The sequence below is a fragment of the Tinamus guttatus genome, unplaced genomic scaffold (genome assembly GCF_059628265.1).
Source record: "Tinamus guttatus ecotype Peru unplaced genomic scaffold, ASM5962826v1 Tinamus_guttatus_pri_ptg000314l, whole genome shotgun sequence".
In the NCBI taxonomy this organism is placed as follows: Eukaryota; Metazoa; Chordata; class Aves; order Tinamiformes; family Tinamidae; genus Tinamus; species Tinamus guttatus.
Genome location: NW_028288848.1, coordinates 4,978,453 through 4,998,917, shown reverse-complemented (window position 1 = coordinate 4,998,917; position 20,465 = coordinate 4,978,453). Strand labels below are relative to the sequence as shown.

Genomic DNA, 20,465 nt, shown 5'->3' with positions numbered 1-20,465 from the left:
GGAGGAAGGAGAAACCAAGTCTGCCTGCGAACGCAGTGGCCCCGTGAAAGGGGACAGGCCACGGTGAGGAGCAGCTGAGGCCAGCGCTGTGGCTGGGCCCCTGAGATGACGAGTCTGCTGTGGAGCAGCGAGGCTGTGGCCTGAGGGCAGCCCAGGGCCAGCTGTGCCTCTAGAGGTGCTGCAGCTGCAGGCCCAGCTGCTCCCGGGGGGCGAGGGGGAGGCTGAGGAGGCTGCCTTACCTTTGGGGCCGGGGTAGCCTCTCTCCCCCTTCGCGCCAGGCGGCCCCTGGATGGTGCCATGGGCTGGAAGGAAAATGAAGAAGAGGACAGGTGAGTGGGACACGTCCCTTGCAAAGGGCTCTGCGCTCGCTGGAGAAGCACTGGATGACACCAGAAGGGTCGTTCTCCAGATTAGATGGGATCTGATGTGGGCTTCTCTTTTGGATCCCAGGGACAGTTTGTGATCGCTGCAGCCCATCCAAGAGCCAGGGCCTGGAGCTGGCCCATGCTCAAGGGGCAGGGGAGGAGTTTGAGAAAGGAAAGGGTGGCCTTGTCTTGCTCTACGGGAGACAGTCCAGGTGGGGGGAAAAACAGGTCGCCGAAGCTGTGAGCAGAGTGGCCTGTAAGGCCTGGGAGGCGTTTCCTACAGAATTAGGGGAAAACTTGCTGTCCTGCCTGATAATGAGACTGCAGCTCCCCGGTAAGGGAGGAAGGGATGGAAGATCTCACGCATGCCACTTACTTCTGAAGAAGTCCATGAGGTCCTCCGTGAGGTTACCATAGGATGCAAAGACTCTGCTGATTCCAGGGGGACCAGGTGGGCCTGGAGGCCCTGGGGGCCCCTGCGCATTGTAGGACATCAGGTCTTGAAGGATACCTCGACCTGAGGAATTAAGCACAAATAAGAGGTTTGAGCAGAGCTCTGGACAAGAGGCATCTGGAAGATGGGATGAGAGGCTGCAGGGAGAGAAACGAAGAGACTGCCACCGGGCACAGGGGGGCTGCAGAGGGAAGCTCAGGCTGGCAGGACGAGCACGTGTCCCACTCACTCTGCAGGCTCTCCGACACGTGCAGGGCCAGCTTGTTGTAATCCAGGGGGCCGGAGAAAGAGTCGCTGTAAGACGTGCTTGAACCCATTGCTCTCCTGTGCGCCTCTTCTGCTGCCAGCAGCCCATCCAAAGAGCCCTCAGAGCCCCTGGAGATGCTGTGGAAGGCGCTCTCACTGCCCAGGGAGGTGCCCTCGCTGCCGGCAGAGGAGCTGTAGGACGACACGGAGCGCCGGGAGCTGCTGTACGAGCTGCCCGAGCCCAGGGATCCCCCATGGGAGCCCCCAGCACCAAGGGATCCTCCATGCAAGTCGGAACCCAGTGACTCTCGGGACACAAGCATGGACCCTGCCACCAAGCCACTGTCCCCTTTTGGTCCTGGTGGTCCCCGTGGCCCAGGTGGCCCAGGGGGTCCTGAGATGTAGCTTCGAACTTCGTCACCTGCAAAATACAGAAGGCAACGAATGAGCTGGAGGGGTGGCTGCACTCCAAGGCTGGGCAGAGTGATGCCCCACCAGGCGGCTGCAGCCCTGGGTATGCAGCACTGTCCTGGCAACCTCACCAGCACCCCTCAGTCCCTCCAGCCTCCCGCATGCACAGGGGAGTGTGTCAACCTTCCCTTCTAGGGACAGAAAAATTGAAGCATGACACCCCCACACTCTCCCCTACTCAGATTTTTGGGTGCACAATCTCAGAAACCTGCCTGATGACTTTGCAGAAAGGTGCACGCCTCGGGGCCAAGCCTGGCACCTCTGCCAAAAGAGCCTTTCTTTAGCCCACCTCCCACAAGTGAAGGGATCTCCTTGTTTTTGAAAGGCTGCCCACAGTGACTTCCCAGCTTGGGACCTTGGAGTATCAGTCAGGCAGACTTGGACCTGGCCACTTGCAACCTGGATGTTCCTTCTCTGCCAGCTCCAGCCAGGCACAGGGCATTTGCTTCCTGCCAGCATCCTCACAGCTGGCTCAGTGCCACCCTCCAAACCACCTCATTCAGCACTGTTAAGGCAGGTGTTTGTCAAGGAAGGCCTTTGTCTCCAGGTGACCTTACTAAGGAATCACTGATCAGCACGGGGCACTTGCAACCCTGAGCCCTCATCCCTCCAGGGGAGTGGTGCCTCGCCGCCCGGCTGGCCCCGCGCGCACAGGAGCGGAGCGGCCGCGGGGAGGACGGCAGCCCCTTACTCTTCAGGTACTGGATCAGCTCGCTCCTGAACTCGTCGCTGTGGGTGATGTCAGCGTAGGACAGGAGGCCGGTTCCCAAGAAGCCTGGTGGGCCTGGGGGGCCTGGAGGTCCAGGGGGGCCCTGGATTCCCGAGAGGGAAGAGTATCCCACACCTTTGAAGAGGGAGAGAGGACAAATGATCTTCTGGCAGTGAGAGGACATGGAAATTACACACCCGGCAATCCTGAGAGTTTAAAGGGTCTGACCCCAAAGTCCAGTGCTTTCCGGCTGAAGACAATGAGATTTTTTGTTGCTGTTGAAGCAACTCTGTTTCCACTGGTCAGTCACATCTCCTGGGAAGCTACTCTGAGCCTCTCTGACACCCGCAAGCAAACCTCCCTGTCTTGACAAGCTTGCACCCTCCCCCAGCAGAGGAAGAGGAGAGCCTTACTTTGCAGGTAGGCAGAGAGGTCTTCCAGAGAGGTGCCAGGCGATCCGGGGATCCCTGGAGGTCCCTGGGGCCCTGCAGGCCCGGGAGGTCCAACAAGGCCGCTGAATTCAGAGTCTGCAAGAGACGATGGAAGGAGTCACACAAACGCTGCAGCCCAGGTCCCTTCTCTGACACTACAGGTGACATGCAAGGCACTTCTTCCCCTGCCCCAGCATCCTGCAGTGCAGCCTTCCTGGTGCACCTCACTGTCCTGCAGGGAGATTTTGCATGAGGAAGCCAGAGGACTCCAAAAAGGGGTATTTGCTTTTTTAAGAGTGCCATCAGAAGCTCCTTCACACTGTGCTGTGGTGGCAGAAGCTGCCTGCAGCCACTTGTGGCTACACATAAGCTACTGCAGGGCCAAAACCCAAGAGAAGGGCATCAGCAGCATCTCTAGAGCCCCGGGAGTCCTGCAGGGCCAAAACACAAGTGAAGGACATCTAGAGGGTTGCCTGTGATGATGAGCAGAGCGAGGAGGCTACCCGTGCAGCCCCGCAGCCACGAGCTGGGGCAAGCAGTGTCCCTGCAGTGCCTCTGCTCACGAGGCCATGCCAGCCTGAGTGTGCCCGTACAACGGTGCTCACGGTGCCCAAGGGGGCAGGGGGAGGCCCAGCCAGCCTTACCTCGCAGGTAGGCGCTCAGCTCGCTGTAGGACACACCAGGCGTCCCCGGGGGGCCTGGCGGGCCGGGGAGCCCAATGCTCATTCCAGAACCTGCAAGATGAAACGGATGCGACTGCGGCGTTGCCAGCCCTGCCGGGTCACTGCACAAGTCGTGTGGCCAGAGGAGGTGCCGAGGGCAGTGCCCCCCATGCACCCCCCAGCAGGCTGCGATGGGAAGCAGGGCCCCAGCCCTGCTCCAGGCTGGGGTTAAAACTTGCCTGGCTACTTGCAAGGGCACTTGCAGGGTGGCAAGCAGATACCTGCAGTTAAGCAGGTATTTGCAGTTGCCAGGATTAAGCTCAGGATTAAGCTGGAGCACTGCTGTTGGGGATGCTCCAGTCTTCTCTGCCCAACAGTTCTTACCTGTCATAGTGCCATTGCACAGATGGAAAGAGAGATGGAAGTTATTTCAAGTAACTTCAGACATGTTAGGGTTCCTTGTCTGAGTTGTCTTGACAACTAGTGGGCAGAAATTAGCTATTCTACAGATATATATCCTGGCCACAGATGCAGGAAGTGGGATAAAGGCACCTGAAGGTGTTGTTTCCTCTCTCCACTGACTATTGAAGGAGCCCCTGCAGGACAGCCAACATGGCTAAGGTGATGTCCCCAAGATCAATGTTTAGCAAAGCAAGAACCCACTTCTAGAGTGCTTGGATGGGATCTTAGCCACAGGGCATCCTGCTCTCCCTCACGCTTCTCACAGGCCCTCTAAGGAGGTCTCTGCTTCTAGGGATTTGCTCAGAACGCATGGGGAGGTGTATTCACCACCCACTCAAGCTTTCTTGTCAGCTGCCAAAGGAATGGAGGGAAACACACAAATAACGATCATTACTTGTCAAGTAGCTGATAACCCGTCTGGTCAATTCATCATAATCCAGTGACAAGGACATGCCAACTCCCCCTGGTCCAGGAGGCCCTGGTGGGCCCTGAGGTCCAATTAAATACTGTCGAATTTCTTCTCCTGAAAAGGAAAGATGCATCCCTTAAGACCATCCAGCTGCTGCAGAGGAGCAAGGTGCTAGTGGTTCCCAGCCTAGGAGCTGAGCCCCTACTGCCAGAGGCCACCAACTCCGTGCCTGCAAAGTTTTCTTTGTGCCCTCCCCTCCCAGGTGTGAGTCTGCCCTACAGGTGGTGTCAGAAATATTTGGGATGGAGCTGGAAACCTCCTGGAACCTAAGATCAGAGCTGGATGACCTCCTCATGGCCATCTATTTCTTCAGGACACTCTGGACAACATCTTGAGTAAAGACAGTAAGAAGTGGATCAGCTGGTAAAAGACCATGCTGAGCTCTGTAGCATTTCAGTAGCTGTCTGCACAGAGCATGGAATCTGACTGCTCCCCCTCGCATCACATATGGGGAACACAGTGTTGGCCAGTAGTGTTAATATCTTCTGGCACAGCAAAACAACACCCCAGAGATTTATCTATCAGCCCACAGTAACAGAGTGTGTTGGAAAGAGCACAAATCCATGCATTCCCAGCTTGTCAACAAACGCTCGACATATAGGCTTGGATGGGCAAGGAAGAGTAGGGAGCCCTAAGAGAGGGGGGACTGGAAAGCAGGTCATTGAGCAGGATCAACTGCAGACTTTGCTCCCTGACACAGGTACCTGCAGCTGGAGGCAGGACCTGACCTCCAGGCTGCTGGGACGCTTTAGCTGGATCCCTTGTGTTTGCCTTTGAGGATACTTACTCTGCAGCATGTGCATAAGTTCTTGGTACAACGTGGATGTAGTTAATATCAAACCGCCAAATGAATGACCTGAAGAGCCTGTGGGAATGAAAAGGCTTTATGTCAGACAGGATTAAGAGAAGGGAGGTGAAGAGCCAGGTAGGGACAAATGAAAGCTGAAATAACCCAGATTAATTTGTGGAATGCGCTTTCCATGCAGAGCACCATGAACCAGCTGCTGTTTCACAGCATGGTGATTTTCACAGTGGCTTGGTTTCTGCTCTCCTGACTGTGGAATTCCAGGCTGCTTCCAAAAGCTCTGCAAATTTCACAGGCTTCAGGAAAGCTCAAAGCAGACAAGAGAATCACAACAGCCAAGACCATACACACCAAATACAGCCACCTCAATTTGGGCCCTGGGGAACTTTACAGGGTCAAACAGCTAATGTTTAAGGTCCGCCTGCTTAAATAGCAGAAAATGTTAATTAATGGAACCATTAAAAAAAAAAAAAGAAAAAGAAAAAAAAAAAAAGACAAGCGTTTTTGAGGCAAGCGTTGTCCTGTGAAGTCCTGGGTCAAGACTGGAGGAGACAGGTAACGAAGTCGGAGTTCTAGAGACTGTTCCCCCTCCTCTGGCTCTCACCTGCCACGTAGCTCGTAACGCGCGCAGCCAGCTCCACGTAGTCCAACTCCTTCCCATCCGCCATAATGATGGCGCCAGGTGGGCCAGGGAGTCCTGGGGGGCCCTGGGCACCAGTCAAATAATGCCTTACATTGTCACCTGGGTAGGAAGACAGGACATGTGCACATCACTAGAGAGAAGGCAATGGCCAAATGCACAACGACTGGATCCTCTTCCTCTGGCAAAGCTGGAGGAAGGACAGTTCTGAGAGGCCACAGGGGGCAAAAGCACCTCAGTGAATTCAATATAAATGAGGCCAGAGCACTTGGGTTGCAGCTTCTAAAGGGTGAGCAACAAGAACAGGAAGGAGATCAGCAACCTGACCCTTGGCAGTGTCTGGTCATACTCACTCTTGAGGAAGTCGGTGACGTACTGCTGAATCTCTAGAGATGAGCTTCCACCTGGGCCAGGAGGACCAGGTGGCCCAGGAGGTCCTGGGGGTCCCTGAATTTGTCTGGATCCACCTACAGAATTGATTGTAAGGAGAAGGAAAGGTTATGGCATGGCTGGATCAGCCCAAGCAACGCTAAGGTGATGCTGCTATTGAGCCCTTCCCACGGGCTGGGAAAAAGCTTTGGGAATTGACTATGGAGAGGCTCCTCCGCCTCCCAACACATCAAGCAATAGCTATTAGACAGTAGACCTTCAACTAATTTAGTGATTTACAGGCCAGCTTATGCAGATCTACAATGGCAAGTCCAGAGACTCGCCTGGCTTTGTGCTCACACAGCTGGTGAGTCTGCGTGCCCACGTGCAACGCTGCGCATGGAGAAGGATCCCACGCTCAGCAGCCTGGCCTCAGTGCCCTGCTGCTCCTGGCGCCAGGAGCCTGCGGCACCAGCTCAGGAACCTCCTCCCTAGTCTCCAGGGAGAAGTATGGGTGAGCCCTATGCAACTCCAGCCACTGCAGAGTCCAGCTCCTCAGGGTATGTCTGTGTTTCTAGTGCCCTGCAGTAGTATTCCTGCTGACGTGGAGCAGCAAAGGACTTGTTCACAGGGAGGAACACTCAAGTTTATCCATATCCACTTTTAAAAGGGACTTGTTAAATTGTATTAGTGTCCTGCATAGACAGATGTTCTTATTCAGTAAATGAAACTGAACAAAGGGCATTTTTGGTCTTGAACAAAAGGATTTCCACAAAAGGGTATAATGCAGATTCCCTAATCACCTCTAGAATATGGTTACCTAACCAGGACTCCCTTTCCTTCATGTCTCATGTGGACAAACTTCGGTTCAAAGATTTTCAGTAAGCTGGAAACATAAAATTTGTAGTTCTGAAATTGCCTGATGCGGGCAGACTGTGAAGAAATGAATGCCATAGACCTGAGGGCAGCACCCACAGCTGTAAGTCACAAGAGCTTTCAGCAAGTCAGCATTTCTCAATAATATCAGAACAATAATGGTCTGGCTTCTTACCTCGTGATGCTCCTGGGATGCCAGGAGCACCAGGGACACCTGCATCACCTGAAAACCAGAAACAGGGAGACAGACAACTATTATGAGTGTTACTGCATGTTGCATGCTGATCATGTTCAAGGACTGAGTTGCATGTTGCCAGAAAACTGACCATCCAACCCTTGTAATGACAGATCTTGGACTGGCAACACATTGGCAGAAGAGAGGAAAGAGGTTATGGCAGCCTCTCTGAGCTGTCTGTGACCCATCGAAGGGCCTTGTGCCCAGAGCAGTGCAGGGTCCTACCATGCCTCAGAAGACAGGCGTGAGCAGAGCTCTACCTCCCAGTGGAGCAGACTGCTCCAACCTCTGGTCTCAACCAGTATTGGTTGTGTGAGGCCAAGATGGAAAGACAAAAGATTTTAATTTTACCTTTGGGTCCTGGCGGGCCTGGTGGGCCTGGAGGTCCCTGTATGGTCAAGCTGCCACCTGCAAATCACAGGAGAGTCAGAGACACACAGGAATAGAGTGTGTGGACAAAACCCTGACTCCACTAAGACTGAGCTGAAGCCCACAGAGCATGATTTTGCTTCCTGGTTTCAGCTTAGGGACAAAGAATTCGAAAGAGGAAAGGAGGCATGGACTGACCATGTGAGGAGATTCCTGGGAGGCCAGGCTCACCGGGTTCACCTGCATCGGATACAGAAATGGGGGAGCGGTCACCAACGCTGGCAACCTGCGCTGCACCCGCTGACGGTGCCTCTGAGGCCTCCTTACCTGTGAGTCCTCGTGGGCCTCGTTCGCCTGTGAACAGAGAAGCAGAGGAGACTCATTGGCTTTTGCTTCATTCTGATCTGCAACAGAACTTGAGCCTATTCTGCAGAATATCATGGCCACCACTTTATCAGGCTGCAATGGGTAAATGGACCAGATCCCAACTCTTCCACCCTGCTCAGAGCTGGGCTAAGCTTAATGGCCAATTCCTTGCACTGACTTTGCCAAGTCCACACTGCATATTGCAAACAGATTGTGCCCCTTTAATGGCAAATCTGAAACCCTGCCTGGCCCTGAATCTTTGTAAAGTTGCTTTGACACCAATACTGGAAGCCTATTAATTTCTCCCATAATGACTCACTTCTTTTACAGCAACAGATGGGAATTCTGCTTAGTGACCTCTGTGCCAGCTCTCTTATAGAGACAGAAAAGAAAGACAGTTTCTGCCTGCAAGCCCCTCCTTGCTTCTTCTCAGTCAGAGGGGTCAGGGATCCACACTTCCTGGTATCTTGGCAAGGAAGCAGGAGATACGTACCTTGCTCTCCCTTTGGACCTGGTGGGCCTGGTGGACCAGGTGGTCCTGAGAAGAATGTTTCTGGAATTAAAACAAAAAAATTGCTTCATGATATTGAACAGCACAGGGCATGTGTTTCCCGTGGCTGCATCTACTCACAGCTATGGAGGCAACATCTACTCTGGAACCAAAATAGGCAGTTTTTTTCACCAGGGCACAGAGGAGGGAATGAGCAGACAGAACCTACCCGAGTTCTGCGTCGATCCTGGTCTCCCTGGTGGGCCTGGCGGTCCTGGCAATCCTTCTCCTAGGCAAAAGGCACAAATAAGCCTCAGAAAGAATTAGCCTCAGGAGTCTGTCAGACTAAGAGAGTATCTCCAGTGATAGTCCTAGCCAGCTGTAGGCTGGTATCATTGTTTCCTCTGCAAGAAGTTAAGACTGCACAAATTAAAACAGCAAAGATGGAAGTGGTTCCAGTTGCTTCCCTGGGAGCTTGAGAAGGTCCAGTGTCTTCCCAAGAAAGGTGGATTTTACAACTTACAAACCTGGCTACCAGATCTCTGCCAAAAAAAAACCTTCCCCCTGGACAGCATTACTTTTGCTGCTGTGAAACTATATTGAAGTGAAGCTGTGTTAATAGGAACTCACTAGGTGATAATGTGTTCCCAGTAAAGTCAGTGGCAAAGATCCTATTAACTTTCAACAGGTCCATGATTGCATCTGGGATACTACTAGGAGCAGGAGAGAAGCACTGAAATAACCTCCACTTTCTAGGTTTCCTTCAGAAAATCAGACTTCTACCTGGAGGTCCACGAGGTCCAGGGGGTCCTTGCACAGATTCACCTGATGACCAAAGAAACAGAAACGTTACTGAGGATTTACTCAGCCACCTGCATAGCCCAGGAACACGTGTCAGCCCCTGCTTACGCACTGAGCTCGGGCTACCTGACGTACCTGGTGGGCCAGGAGGGCCTGGCGGTCCCGCTCGCCCTTGCATATCTGCCAGCACTGTGCAAAGGAAACACACAGAAAGGGAAAGATTGTTGCTATGGAGCTACTGCCACTACACAAACCCCGTCATTGCAAGCCTGAGAGATGCTCTTACACTCGGGGTGGACTAAGGCAGGATCCGGGTGACCAGAGTCAAAGCTGAGGCAGAGAAAAGATGGCTGCACTCAGGTGGCCACATGACCCCATTCTAGTGCACAGAGATGGTGATCAGGCAAGCACCATCTGTAGTTTTATGTCCTCCTCTGGTTTACCTCTTTTGTTCACTTAGAGAGAGGTCACAAGCCCTACAAATACTGATTTTAAGTGCACCACACATTTAATACACAAAGCAAGCAGGCACTGCTTTCCACAGGATGCTGCTAAACCACTCTGTTCTGCTCCACTTATTTCTATCTTGCAATAGGATTTCTTCTCCTGTGAATTCATCCTCTAATTTGCAGAGAGATTTTGATTTCTTGCCTTCCCTGTTGGATTAACATGCCATTTCAAACTGGTTCTTCCTTTACAAACAGCTTTGTGTTTGTATTACATGGGGAAGTGCCCAGGGCAAAAACAGTGGCTAGAGGCTGAGACCTCACAGCTTTGTGACCATCTTTGCTGTTGGAGATTATTCATCAGCCACCTTTCCTCAGCTTACCTCTGTGAAATGGGCCTGGTGCCATTTACTTCCTTTTGAAAGCACTTTGGGATGAGAAGCAGAGTAGAAGAGATGGATGGCATCGCTGTTGTGGTTTAGCTTTGTCCACCAAACATATACAAGCACACACACACCTGCCCTATGGCATGTTGAGGGGAAGAGGCATGTTCCCTCTGCTCTAAGCAGGGCTGGAGGCTTCCAGCACCTCTTCAGGCAAAGAAGCAGAAAGCCAGGCCCACTTACTCTGAGATGTTAATGATGAGACTTCTGTTCTGATGGTTTCTATCACAGCTTCACCTGCAGATCCCTTCTCGCCTCGTGGACCTTTTTCAGGAAAAAAAAAGACAAGGTGAATTAACTAAGCACTGTGCAGCCTCATCTCTTTGATGTGGACTCAGACTTGGCTCATGTAAACCAAGAGTCTCAGCTTGGTCCTGGATGTATGCTTTCTCAAATATGGAAATTAGTGTAGTTTGACTCATCATAGAAAACAAGCTAAGAAGGGTTCTTAGGAGGAGCTTTCCAACCTTTCTTTACTCTGTACAAGCCCTTCCCAACAGATCTCTGCCCAATCAGCAATGGTTTCACAGTAACACTGTTACCAATTATGCTCTACTTTGCTTTCCCACTGTTCAAGATGGCAGAAGCCGGTCAACCAGGCTGTATTCCCAGCCACAGAAAGGCAACTGGAACTGAGAAGAGCTTTAGAAATAGCAGCCTTCAGTCAAAATAATAAGGGGACATCTGCAACTTGTACCTCACACTGACTCTTACCATCCCCCTCCTTCCCCTGGGAAAGGAAAAAGGAAAGAAGAATAGAAACTCCTTAAAAGATTAATTAAGCAGCAAAATGAACTGAAAAGAAGAAATCTGCAAACAAAGATTGTGCCAACGGCTGAGAGAATTAGAAACAAAGGAAAATAAATGAATGCAGTTCTCTTAAGGAGCTGAATCCAGACTGATTTGGAACAGTACCTTGCTGTCCAGGGAGACCGGCTGGCCCAACAGGACCTGGTTTCAAAGGAAATAAGAAATGCATTGGAATTTCCTGGTTGAGTTTTACAATAGCAGAAGAGAATCAATAGGTCTTTTTCATAAAGAACCGAGAACATCATATAATGCATTTGCACAAACAAATTGAATTGTGATACAGTATGAATTCATTAGTGTCATGTATTACTTGAAGTTCTGGAGAAATGGCTGATTTTCCATCATCTGGCAATTAAAGTGCTCAGTGCTTCTTAGACTTGGGAAATAACCAGATTGCTATTGATCAAAATAGAAATACTATAGACCTAATCTTCCTCCTGCATTTCCTCCTGCAAATTAAGACTATCTCCACCAAACTAGCTCCAAGACTAGCTCCAGCTACATGGCTGGGAAAGAAGTGCAATGAGAATCAGGGCCCGGAACTGCTGCCAGATGCCAGAGTGCTGGAGGACGGTATCTGATCTGGGAGAGAGGACTGCATTCATGCATAGCTCCTGAGTGTGTATGTGTGTATGTTAAGAGTCAGATTGCTCTGTGGAATTTCTGCTGCCTTGAGTTCAAAGCTATGACTGGAAAACAAATCCTTTCTGATGACAGGATGAATCAGGAAGTGATTAGACCCAGGCCTGCTTCCCTGACAGGCAAAAAGTATTGATTTAAGCTGTGGGATCTCAACTATCGTTAGTTTGTACTCATCAGATAAAGGGATATCACCACTGCTCCCAGTTCCTACATCTTCCAGACTTCCCTTCTCTCTTGTCTGCCTGCTATTGTTCCCCATTTCTCTCTTGGTGCCACTACCTCTCTAACTCAACCCTGGGTCTTGGCCTTGCTCTGTGCAGAGGGCACAGACAGCAGGGAAGGGGAGAATCTAGACCTAAGCAACCTCATCTCCCATGCAGAACAGCCTTGCAGGGACACGAAACATCACACATTAAATAAATAAAGAAGATCTGGATGGATGTGATGCAAAGTGCCCGTGGAAACCACAACGGAGAAGCAGCCTCCTCACCTGGGACACCTGGGGGTCCAGTGGGACCGGGTGGGCCTGGGGGACCGGGCGGGCCTGGCAAAGCAATAGTTGACGAACCCTCTGAAACACAAACACACACAGCCTGAATCTCTTAACAAGTCCATCCCCAAGTAATCATTTGACCAGTTATAAAATGTATTATCCCAACAGAGGGAGCCCCTAGTACAGGACCAGCAGCCAGTCAATAGGAATTTAGGAGGCATAATAAAAAAATGTATCCTCCAAAGTGTGTTTAAATTCACAACAGTACATACCAGCACTTATAACTTTGCCTGGAGCTCCAGGTTCTCCTAAGAAAAAAAAGAGATGAAAGATGAAATTCTTTCTTTGGGAGGAACTAATACTAGATCAATGAAACTGTCCTGCTAAACATTTGGTTTCTATTCTCTTTGCTCTTGATCTCTTGACTAGGAAATCACAGCAATAGAAGTCACAGGTGAGCAACAGAGCTCTGCTGATCCAGAGATATCCTTGATCAGTCTTCCGAGTGCTGCATCTGCCAGAACAAGCAATGAGCCCTGATCTATCTGAGAGGCAGACACACAGCTTCCACTGCAATCACCAGGGTTCATGTTCACATATCCAGGGCAGAACCAGGTCTGCTAAGGTTGTCTTAGAGGAAGAACTGTTGTGCTGCCTTGGTGTGCTCAGAGAGGCTTTGGCTACACTCTGTTGCTCAAACTTTCTTTTTCTGAAGTCACTAGATGCCACTGTTGATCCAGAGACTGGTCAGCTGAGCAGACAATTCTCCCTTAAAGTAAGTGTTAAGAGAGCAAATGAGTATTAGAGAGGAAACAAAACTCACCTTTAGTCCCTGGTCTGCCGGGGTTTCCTGGAAGTCCTGGTATGAGGTAGATGAATAATTTAAAATGGTTAGTGCAAATACTATTTGTTTTGTTTTCCAGGTACCCCTGGTTATGCTTAGGTCTATAGGAGAAATTTCCTACTGAAGACATTGGCTCTCAGCACTTTTATGCAGGTTGTACCTACTACATCAGGGGAAGAATTCATAGGTGACTGTAAACAGAGCTGGAAGGGTCCCTGGGCAAAGGGAAGGGCTTCCATTCTCCCACTGCTCCCCATTCTGAAGGTCCTGGAAAAATCCCCTGCTCCCCAAACCACCTCTACTTGCAGAATTTCTCATTCTCTCTTGCCACTTCCACTGCTACCTCCTCTCTCCTCAGCTTCTGCTGCTGGTTAGAAGGACTATTCAGTGATACACAGGGAACAGAAACATCTTCCTTACAGCAACTTATGTTCTGGAGGGAGGCATATTTTAAAACAGCCCAAGGTTCTGCATTACTAAAAACTTATACACCAACCTCAAATCTGTCTCAAGAGCCAAGGGAGAAGCAGAAACCTTGGGATCCCACTTTGGAAGCCCTGGCACTGGGGGGAAGTTACAAGGTGGTTTTGAGCCCTTATCAGCATGTGAAAAAACCTACCTGGAGGTCCTTGGGGTCCTGTGAGACCTGGAGAAATAAAAGCAAAAACTCTAAGAGATCTAAGCAAATTGGGGAGGTAGGGAGGCTAGACAGATTAAAGATTGCCTACACAAAAGATTGCACATCTTACATAAAAGATAACATTTGCTTAAAATTATAGCCCACAGGTGATATAAACCGTTCAGCGCCCAGTATATGAATTGAATGTTGGTTTATCATGATGTTCTTGTCTGCAGTATGTGCAACCCTGGTATCACAAAGTGTTTAGACTCCCTGCGTCTTTCCCTTTCCATTACTCTCCTACAGCACAGAGATCCTTTCTAAGGTTTTGACTGCAAGCCAGAACTTCAAAATGAGACTGGAAATCATTGACAAAAACTACTGTACTCTCGATCGAGCAAAAAATATTTTTGCTTTCTGTCCTCTCTTACCTGGCTGTCCTGCATCTCCGGTGGGTCCTGGCGGGCCTCGTGCTCCTGGCATTCCCATAAGACCTGGTTCACCTAGGGCATAATCCCCATTAATAAGACAGACATCACAGATTTATAATCTACCAACCCATTCAAGCTTTACCACCTGCTGTCCCTCAACATTTTCTGCCCATCATATCCTCACAGCCAAGTGGGTAATTTCAACACCATGGTCTGAGAAGTGAACACCCACAACAGGAAAGAGTTCTGCAGGGAGTAGAAATCTATGTGGCACACATTTACAGCCAGCTCCATCTTATGCCTCGGTTTCACATTTACATGGTTTACTACAGTTTCTCTGAGACACGAAGATCCCAGAACATGAATCTGCTGCCACATTCTACCAACTCTTCCTTTAGCCAGCTTCCTGCCAAGTCAAGAAGTATTTCAACAGAAGAGCAGCAAAGGAGGAAGAATCCCTTACCTCTTTCACCTGGCTGCCCATCACGGCCAGCTGGTCCTGTTCAGAGAAAGGAGGTCATTAGGGATTTTTGAAATAGTATCTCAGTTGCCCTACCCTCCTTCTAAGTAGAACACAGCCCAAAAAGAGTGGCTTTTCATCATATTTCATCTGAACAAATCTTGGCTGCAGTTACCGAAGATCCAGAGAAAGTTTACTTGAAACTTGGCAGTAGGACAACCTTTCTGAATATAGAGACTAACCTTAGCTATACAGAGACCTGGGATCACAACCAGTATGATTCCAAGTCATTTCCTTGTTTGTGATCACAGAAATAGCCTCTGTGGGTGAAAATGGATTGCTCCATGTATAAACACATCTGTTTTCTGGTACCTACCTACTGATCCTTTAGGCCCTGGCTCTCCTGGAACACCAGGCATTCCTCTTAAGCCTTGTTCACCTGTAACAAAATTGCACAACAATGAAGCAAATAAATCTTGAAGATACAGTTTATGACTGTCAGCAATACTTTTCTTATTTGCAACTGAAAAACAGTTGCATCCTTGACAGGATGACCAGGCCTCTTAATTTGTGACCGTCTTTGACACCAAAAATGCTCAAGTGATGGGAACACAGTGCACATGAGGGAGAGTTTATCTAAATTTAAACCCATTTACAAACTCAAATACAAATGTGTTTCAACCAAGATTATTGGAGTCAAGAACGGGATCTAGATGGTTAAAACTTAGCTGCAAAACATTTAACCAACAGAACCAATATAAGCTTTACACTTCTTTTAGAAAGCTGAATTGTATTGGCTGGGCTACACTGTTATTTTAAAACTCAAATAATTTATGTGTTTGCTAGACAGAGTGTTATTCCAGGGAAACAACCCACTGACCTGTCATTCCACGAGAACCTTTCTCTCCCTGGTCACCTACAGCATAAAAAAAAAAGAATACGTTTTGTGAGATTGCTTCATTGTAAAATATTTCTATCAAAAAAAAAGGAAGTCTGATTTCTGGTAAAAGCACAAAAGAACAAGCCAAGGAAGGATGGAGTTAATTCCCAAGAATGGTATCTATATCTAAGGAGACCTAAAGAAAGTACCCACAAAAGATATTTAATTGATCAACATACCCTTTGGTCCAGAGGCTCCAGCAGCTCCTTTCTCACCTAAAAGATTTATCAGTGATTTAAGAAAACTAGTAAGTTGGAAGGAAAAGGTATTTCACACACCAAGAAAAATCATAAGGGAACACATGCACTCTGATTTCAGACAAACTCAGACTGAACTTCCTTTCCTTCAGTATAGTGCCATCCATCCATGTTTCCTCATCTAGACTTCTCTATCACCTCTCATCTCCTGTATTTGGTGCAATCACTGAGCTACATCTATTTCCTCTTCCCCTTTCCTTGCTCATAGACTTGTTTTTGCTCCAAGGTCTTAGTGCTCCATGCTCAAATCAAGGCACTACTCAGAGCAGTGCTAGAAAAGTGCATCTGCTATCGCTGTTGTTACTGCCCAAGGAAAGAAGAGCTTACCCTTAGCACCTGGAAGACCTGCTTCTCCTCTAAATCCTTGTAGGCCAGGAGGACCTGAAGAAAAGAAGAGATGGGGAAGTTACTCTGTCCAGCTCACCATCAACCGTCAATGAATAAGGAGAATTATTAGAAGCAGTCACTAGGTTTTTGTTTTCTCTAGTCTATGAGGTGCTACTAAAAAAAATTTAAGAAATACAGCACTTACCTGGGGGACCCTGTGGGCCTGGAGAACCCATTAGACCTGTGAATAAGCAACATGAATTATGTTTCAGAAAACAACACAATCAGAAAGTGAACAAATTTTTCGGGTGAACAAATTTTTCCTCTGCCCAGCAGTATCCACAAACTAATAAGCTTTTATCTGATAAGTTTTTATCCTCCCAGCTACTGGAAAAGTTTACATCACTGGTGTCCTTAAAATAAGGACATTAAATTTACACAGTCAAGTTCTCGTGAGCTACTGGTTTTCCATGAACTAAGGAAAAAAGACTCAAGCCTTCCATATTGACTGAGGTGCTGGAATCTGGGTTTCAGCTGAAGCCATTATTTATAGTGCACTTTTAGTCCCAGTTATGTGGATTGTAGATTAAGTCTATTAACAGCCTGTTAGGGCTGATAGCAGGGAAAAACAACTGGAAACAAAACACATCTTCAAGATTGATGTTTTGAAGAAACCTCTCTGCTGAACCTGACTCCCATTGTAAACCCTCAAGAACTTAGTGGTCTAAAGGTTATGTGTCTCTGCCAAAGCCAGCTGTTTCTAAAATGACTACCAGCAGATCACTTTGCTTATCACTGCAGTGAAACTCAAGTGGAACAAGAATACTGGAGTGGTCATTACGTCCTGACAGGACTCCTAAACAGGAGGCTAGGTTATCTCTGTCCATCTTCATAATTACCTTTGAGGCCAGCTGAACCTGGGGGACCAGGTGGCCCTGGAAGACCTGGCTCGCCAACAACACCTGGGGAATGAAAACATGCTGTAGAACACAGTTGTACTCACAAACATCTAACAGGAAATCTGGACTGAGTAAAGCAAATTAAATTCTACCACTAAGGTTTTTGATAAATTAAGACCAAAATCCATTTTTGGTCCATCTCTGCTTTATCCAGCAATGGCAGATCTAATTCCCTACCTCTGTCTCCTTTCTCTCCAAATCCAGGTGGTCCAGGCTCTCCTCGAGGCCCTGGCAGCCCTTCTCGACCTCTCTGTCCCATGGGACCCTCCATGCCAGGATCACCTATAGGAAACAAAGTAACAAAGGGTCTCTTTACAGGAGACTTAAGGCAAGGATCATCCTTGCTTGCTTCCTCTGGGAAGGTAATGTTCACACCAAACTGATCTCTGTACTCCCAGTTGTGAGAGATCCACAGCATTACTCAAGAAGCTCACCCATGCTGCCTTTCTGTCCTTTTGGTCCTTCTGGTCCTTGGTGTCCAATTGGACCAGGAATGCCTGGAAAAAAAACACAGCAAACATTCAGAGTCTATACTGATGTACCATGAAAGAGTAACATGCAAATAAGAGGCATCTGTCAAGCTGAAGTCTGGAAGGATTCTGCACTTATTATCTACAAGATGGGCACCTGAACAAGGGATTTCTTTGGAAAATCAAAAAACATAGAGCACAAGAAAGCTGCATGGACTAAAATGCTCATGCAGCTTTGGGACTCTCTCAAAGTTTAAGCTGGGATCTTCATATGCTCAAATTAGGCACATTCACTTAAATCAAAGTTAGGCTGAGGCCTTGCTTGTAATCAAGTCTCTGCGGTGTCAGCAACTTAGTCAAGGTATTAATCAAATGACTTAGTTCATCTGCTAAATATTGATGCCTTACAGAAACATCTTTAGCTGGTTTTGCCTAGTGAAATTTGTTCATGCCAACAGCCATGTCGCTGAATGCCCTCCCTCAAAAGGGAGTTGTCCTGCTACCTACCTGGGACTCCAGGAAGTCCTCGCTCTCCTGTGGGGAGAAAGAAACAGTCAGTGGGGAATAGGTCTTCCCTGTTCTTCTCTGGCTAGTCATCAAACTCCCATAAAAGAAGTCTATGTTCCTGGCATATTTTGGAGTTCTCAGGCAACACCATACTGGGTCCCTCATAATTGTGTAATAGATCAGATCCTTTACACTGTGCAAATTCCTCTGAAGCACCTTCATTGATTAAACCAGGTATAGTTTAGCTTCAGGAATGATTTTCATACAGCTGAAAGAAGATCCATCAGACTTTCCACCTGAATTACCTAAATTCTGACCTATGTGTCAAGGCAGGCTGCCAATCTACCTGAAAAAGCATGCAACTTCAGACTCACCTTTGGGTCCCTGCATTCCCATGTCACCTGAGAAATAGAAAAAAATAAGATCAGGAGAGATCCTGGACTATTTCCAGTGACTGTTCATTTATTTTGCTTCCAGCCCTCAGTGAAATGGGTAAGCTCTGGGTGAATGTGAACACCTCACACTTGAATAGTGCACGATCAGATCTGTCCCACTATCAGCATAAAGCACCTTGACCTTCACACCAGCCCAATGCAGGATGGGGCCTCTTGCATTAGTTCTGCAGCATCAGGCCCCTTAAACTTTAAGTGGCAGATCAGCTTCTCACTACTTTTGTTTAAGCATAAACCTGATTCACTTTTTGCATTTCCAGTCCTCCTTGTGTTAAAAATCCCCACTAAACTTGTGCTCTGCCAGAGTGCAGGAACAGGACACAGGAAGAGAAGGACCACACGCCTGTACCTTTCAGACCAGGTTCTCCTCTCTCCCCTCGGAAGTAGCCTGCAACAAGAAGTAAAGGGACCATTAAGATTTCATTACACTACTGAATAGCTGCTCTCTTTACCTACAACAATCCTCCTAATTGGATTCTGAAGTTGCAGGTAGCATTGGCTAACAACCATCGAATGGCTTTGGGAGCATGTTTTCTCAGCACATTTGCTTTTGCAAATCCTGTAATTGTAGTTACACGAAACCTCCTAAGAGGGGAGAATCCAAACTCCTGTAGTCCCTATTCCTGCTTTTGACTCCGATACCGACTGTTGTTAGGCTGTTACCATCACCTGTGAACTACAAGTAAATCTGCTTTCCCTTTGTACCAAAAGTAGCACGAGAAACAAGCTGCAGGGCATTTTTCTGTGTAACTCTTTCAAAATGGGAAACATACTTGCCACAGGAAATGTGACACATCCTGGCGTAAGTTGGCATATCTGCAACTCCGTTCTACTCGTCTCCCTGCTGCCTTTGAGGGATGCACCACCAGGATATTTTTAGAGGCAACTATCTGAACCCAGGCAAAGCCTGAGAACAGGTGCAGGCCCCACCTTGGGCAGACTATGTTCCACTCCAGCCATCCTAATCTTTAGGATCCCAGGCAATCAAATCCTACCACCTCCTTTAAATAATCCAGTCTACGAAGAACTGCAATCATGGACTCGCCTCACCTCTTTCTATTTCCTTGTTTAGTCTGTTCTTCACCATCAGCCAAACTGAATCTTCATCTCCGTTAGAGAGGGCTAAGGAAGGTGCCATGTGAGCAGAAAGTTTTGAAGCTTCTTCCAGCTTGTCTGTATTTGGAAACGCTACGTTAACAGCCCGGTACTTCTCATGAAGGTTTTCCAGGTCGGCCACACGAGATTTCAGCTGTCTCACTTCTTCCGCTGCAAAGTTCAAGCGAAACACTAGGGCAGGTGCTGCTGCAGGCATACACTGAAATACCTACTCCTAACGGCAGAGACAAGGCAACACTCCGATGCCACTGAGATTTTGCAGAATTATTCTGTATTTCTTTTTCTCTTTCTAGCAGGAATATTCTGGAGTTTAAATGACACCTTTGGAACCTGTTAGTCACTGAGGAGAATAAAGATGTCAGATCTCAGGAATTTCCTTACCTTCCTCACCCCAAGGCTATTTATTCCCTCATCAAAAGTTTATCCCTTTATCCATTCTTTCTGTCCACGAGTAATATTTTGCTGGCACTCCCAATCTTCAGCACTGAATGTGCTGCACCTCCGCTCTCTACTCTGGCATATCTGGTAGTGAGCGACAGTTTGTTTGGGCCCCTTTGCCAGTTTAAACTCACTGCTACTCCTTCTATCCTGTTTGGCATTTTGTTCCTCTGTATCAAACCTTCTCCTCTAAGAAGAAAGGGGACCCTTCTCCCTCAACAACTTTGCTTTCTCTCATTCTAGCCATTGTTGCAACCTTTCTCAAGGATAGGGATACATTGAGGCTGATTTCTGTTCAGTCCCAGCCATGACATCTGGAGGTCTGTAACCTAAATCAGTTCTTGCAGTTATTTCTTACCCAGAGCAATGAGTCCAAAGAGCAATCCAAAAAGAAGTAACCAGGTCAGAAGCAAACCCAGAAGCCACTTCCACCAGCTACAGCAGGAACTGCAGGGGCACCAAGACGGTGCTGATCCCATTGCACCCCCTGCATCACCACCTCGTATTTCTGGAAGAAGTAAGGAGTAATCTCCTGGTTAATGCATGGCTCCACTTCGAAGTCAATAATCTCTTGAGAATAAGGACAGCAAC

At 48.2% G+C, this 20,465-nt stretch overlaps 1 protein-coding gene across 3 annotated transcripts in view; it reads right to left on the bottom strand.

Moving 5' to 3' along the window:
* Positions 1–20,465, bottom strand: part of COL17A1 (collagen type XVII alpha 1 chain) — a 32,977-nt gene that overhangs the window by 308 nt on the left and 12,204 nt on the right. Inside the window, exons 16-54 of one of the 3 annotated variants that reach the window (XM_088528872.1) lie at positions 20,233–20,382; positions 19,371–19,586; positions 18,670–18,708; positions 18,243–18,269; positions 17,869–17,895; positions 17,326–17,388; positions 17,069–17,173; positions 16,832–16,894; positions 16,138–16,173; positions 15,933–15,986; positions 15,528–15,563; positions 15,289–15,324; positions 14,785–14,847; positions 14,412–14,447; positions 13,949–14,020; positions 13,518–13,544; positions 12,878–12,913; positions 12,327–12,362; positions 12,052–12,132; positions 11,025–11,060; positions 10,293–10,373; positions 9,356–9,409; positions 9,203–9,244; positions 8,649–8,708; positions 8,423–8,482; positions 7,891–7,917; positions 7,762–7,803; positions 7,546–7,602; positions 7,135–7,182; positions 6,068–6,181; positions 5,673–5,816; positions 5,057–5,134; positions 4,195–4,323; positions 3,321–3,410; positions 2,659–2,772; positions 2,228–2,380; positions 1,049–1,486; positions 742–882; positions 240–302 (exon numbers count right to left, since the gene is read on the bottom strand). In XM_088528872.1, the coding sequence (XP_088384998.1) occupies positions 240–302; positions 742–882; positions 1,049–1,486; positions 2,228–2,380; positions 2,659–2,772; positions 3,321–3,410; positions 4,195–4,323; positions 5,057–5,134; positions 5,673–5,816; positions 6,068–6,181; positions 7,135–7,182; positions 7,546–7,602; positions 7,762–7,803; positions 7,891–7,917; positions 8,423–8,482; positions 8,649–8,708; positions 9,203–9,244; positions 9,356–9,409; positions 10,293–10,373; positions 11,025–11,060; positions 12,052–12,132; positions 12,327–12,362; positions 12,878–12,913; positions 13,518–13,544; positions 13,949–14,020; positions 14,412–14,447; positions 14,785–14,847; positions 15,289–15,324; positions 15,528–15,563; positions 15,933–15,986; positions 16,138–16,173; positions 16,832–16,894; positions 17,069–17,173; positions 17,326–17,388; positions 17,869–17,895; positions 18,243–18,269; positions 18,670–18,708; positions 19,371–19,586; positions 20,233–20,382 (3,174 nt within the window). The remainder of the gene's footprint in view (positions 1–239; positions 303–741; positions 883–1,048; positions 1,487–2,227; positions 2,381–2,658; positions 2,773–3,320; positions 3,411–4,194; positions 4,324–5,056; positions 5,135–5,672; positions 5,817–6,067; positions 6,182–7,134; positions 7,183–7,545; positions 7,603–7,761; positions 7,804–7,890; positions 7,918–8,422; positions 8,483–8,648; positions 8,709–9,202; positions 9,245–9,355; positions 9,410–10,292; positions 10,374–11,024; positions 11,061–12,051; positions 12,133–12,326; positions 12,363–12,877; positions 12,914–13,517; positions 13,545–13,948; positions 14,021–14,411; positions 14,448–14,784; positions 14,848–15,288; positions 15,325–15,527; positions 15,564–15,932; positions 15,987–16,137; positions 16,174–16,831; positions 16,895–17,068; positions 17,174–17,325; positions 17,389–17,868; positions 17,896–18,242; positions 18,270–18,669; positions 18,709–19,370; positions 19,587–20,232; positions 20,383–20,465) is intronic. The other 2 variants (XM_088528870.1, XM_088528871.1) reach the window with 2 other exon arrangements.